The sequence below is a fragment of the Primulina eburnea genome, chromosome 16 (genome assembly GCF_022965805.1).
Source record: "Primulina eburnea isolate SZY01 chromosome 16, ASM2296580v1, whole genome shotgun sequence".
NCBI classification, from domain to species: domain Eukaryota; kingdom Viridiplantae; phylum Streptophyta; class Magnoliopsida; order Lamiales; family Gesneriaceae; genus Primulina; species Primulina eburnea.
In genome coordinates this window covers 5,428,529-5,430,663 of record NC_133116.1, presented here as the reverse complement: position 1 = coordinate 5,430,663, position 2,135 = coordinate 5,428,529, and the positions used below count along the sequence as shown (strand labels likewise).

General features: G+C 34.2%; 1 protein-coding gene across 1 annotated transcript; it reads left to right on the top strand.

The window, feature by feature from the left end:
- Window positions 1-431: 431 nt before the first annotated feature.
- On the top strand, window positions 432-1,481 carry LOC140816365 (uncharacterized). Its single transcript, XM_073175585.1, has one exon. It carries the CDS (start codon window positions 526-528, stop codon window positions 1,261-1,263), a length of 738 nt encoding a protein of 245 aa, XP_073031686.1. The 5' UTR covers window positions 432-525; the 3' UTR covers window positions 1,264-1,481.
- The last annotated feature ends 654 nt before the right edge of the window (window positions 1,482-2,135 follow it).

Below are 2,135 nucleotides of genomic sequence, written 5' to 3'. Positions count from 1 at the left end.
GTGATTTTGAAATTGTTTGAATGTAACCTGATGAATTCAACTTGAATATAATATTTTTAATTTGGTGCTTGCCTAATACTTGTGGATCATTTCATCGTTGGGCTTCAGAGCCCATCACTGAGTTATCTATCTATAGGCCCAAACATGTCCATTAGAGACCGATTTTATTATTGCTTGCATGTGGATTCCACTAGAATATATATATATATATATATATATATATATATATATATATATATATATATAGATATAAATAAATGTGATTTACTGGAATTGGACCGACTTTGGACATGGCAACTAATATCTTTGCAAGTTGTAACCAATCCTGCTTCAGGATAATTACCGTTCTCTCTCACATTTATTACTAATATATATATATATATATATATATATATATATATATATATATATATATATGTATGTATGTAAAAGAAAACCCTAAAATTTCTTCTACACTCGAGTATCAAAGCTGCAATTCCTTCACAACTCTCACATTTCTTTTTTCCCCTATCTTCAAAACAAAGCATGAAGGTGAGAAACAAAGGCAAAGTTCACCCCTTTATTTCCTCCTCTTCTTCATCTCATACTCCCAACAAAGATGACTTTCCCGTACTGAGACTTTTACCGGCCGCCATTTTTACTCTCGTGTCAGTTCTATCTCTCGATGACCGTGAAGTTCTTGCATACATGATTACAAGATCTCTTAAATCCACCAACAACCCTTCATTTATTCACGATGAAGATAAGAAAAGAAGTTCTAATAAACCGTCTTTTGGTACTTTGCACGGGCATAAATCTCCTGCTTTGTTCGATTGTGAGTGCTTTTACTGTTATACGAGTTTTTGGTTTAGGTGGGATTCTTCACCTAACCGTGAACTGATTCACCAGGCGATTGAGGAGTTAGAGGAGCATTTGAACAAAGGAGAAGTGTCGATGAACTGTGGAAATGGAAAGAACAAGAGAAAGGAGAAAACGGGTCGCCGGCAAAGTGAGAGAATAAGAGTTGGTACTGTAGTTCTTGAAAATCCGGCTGTTGTGTTACTGCCGGTAAATCAAGATAGTCTTGTTCTTGACCCGCCGGCGAGTGGGGTGGAAGCTGAGGTTGACGAAGCGGGAGGAGGGGTAGATGAGGCGGAGTTGGGTGACGAGGCGGCGCCGGTGGTGTCCCTCAACAGCCACAAGGGTTTCGCTAGGAAGGTGTTGCCGGACGTCATGGGTATATTCAACTCACGTTTGTGGAGTCTCTGGAATCCAAATGTGTAAGGAAAATAATGGTAACTCGGAAACTTTATTGTATTTTTTGAAAATTTCAAGGAAAGAAAGGAGATGGAGAAGAAATAAAAAAAAGAAACATAAAAAATTTTGGTGGATGGTCAAAATTCGAATTCCAACAGATATTTTATGGTTCCTTTCTCTTTATAAGTGACATTTGTTTATTTGGGTGTATCTCAATATATTGAAATGTAGGCCTATTTTGGTTCCCACTTGTTCATCAGTTGAGTATGATGCAATAATTCTAAAAGTGAAATATGAATCACTTTACAGAAAGTGTTAACTAAAGCATTGCTTAGAGACTAAGGATGTAGGGTTGGTCGGATATCTTAAATTTTATTACTATGATAATGATTGTGGGTTACTTGAATAAAAGCCGTATGTTATGTCACTAAATACTGAGAATAATGTATGGTTCTGTGAATTAATATATACTTCGATTTTGTTTTTTTAACTTCATTGTCCGAAACAAAGAAAAAAGAAGATGAACATTTTGAGTGTGTCGTCTTATTCAGGTAGAAAATTTTTATTACATTAGAAATACTTTATTTTAGGTAGGCAGTCAATTTTTCCTTTATCGGTTTGATCGTCAAACTTCAAAACTTAAGTAACTTTTTATGCAACAATCCCAGTACGTTCTTATATTACAAAATCATTTATAATAAATATAGTGTTGTGAAAAAGTAAAAATTTATGGTAAAAAGTAAAAATCTCAAACTCTCAAAATTTACCAAACTACACACTTTATAATTTTTTTCTCTCTACTCAATTGTGATTTTCTTCACAAATGAGAGATCTATTTATAGAGTTTCATTACACATAATCCAAAAATAAAATACATCATTACCTACATCATCACACAC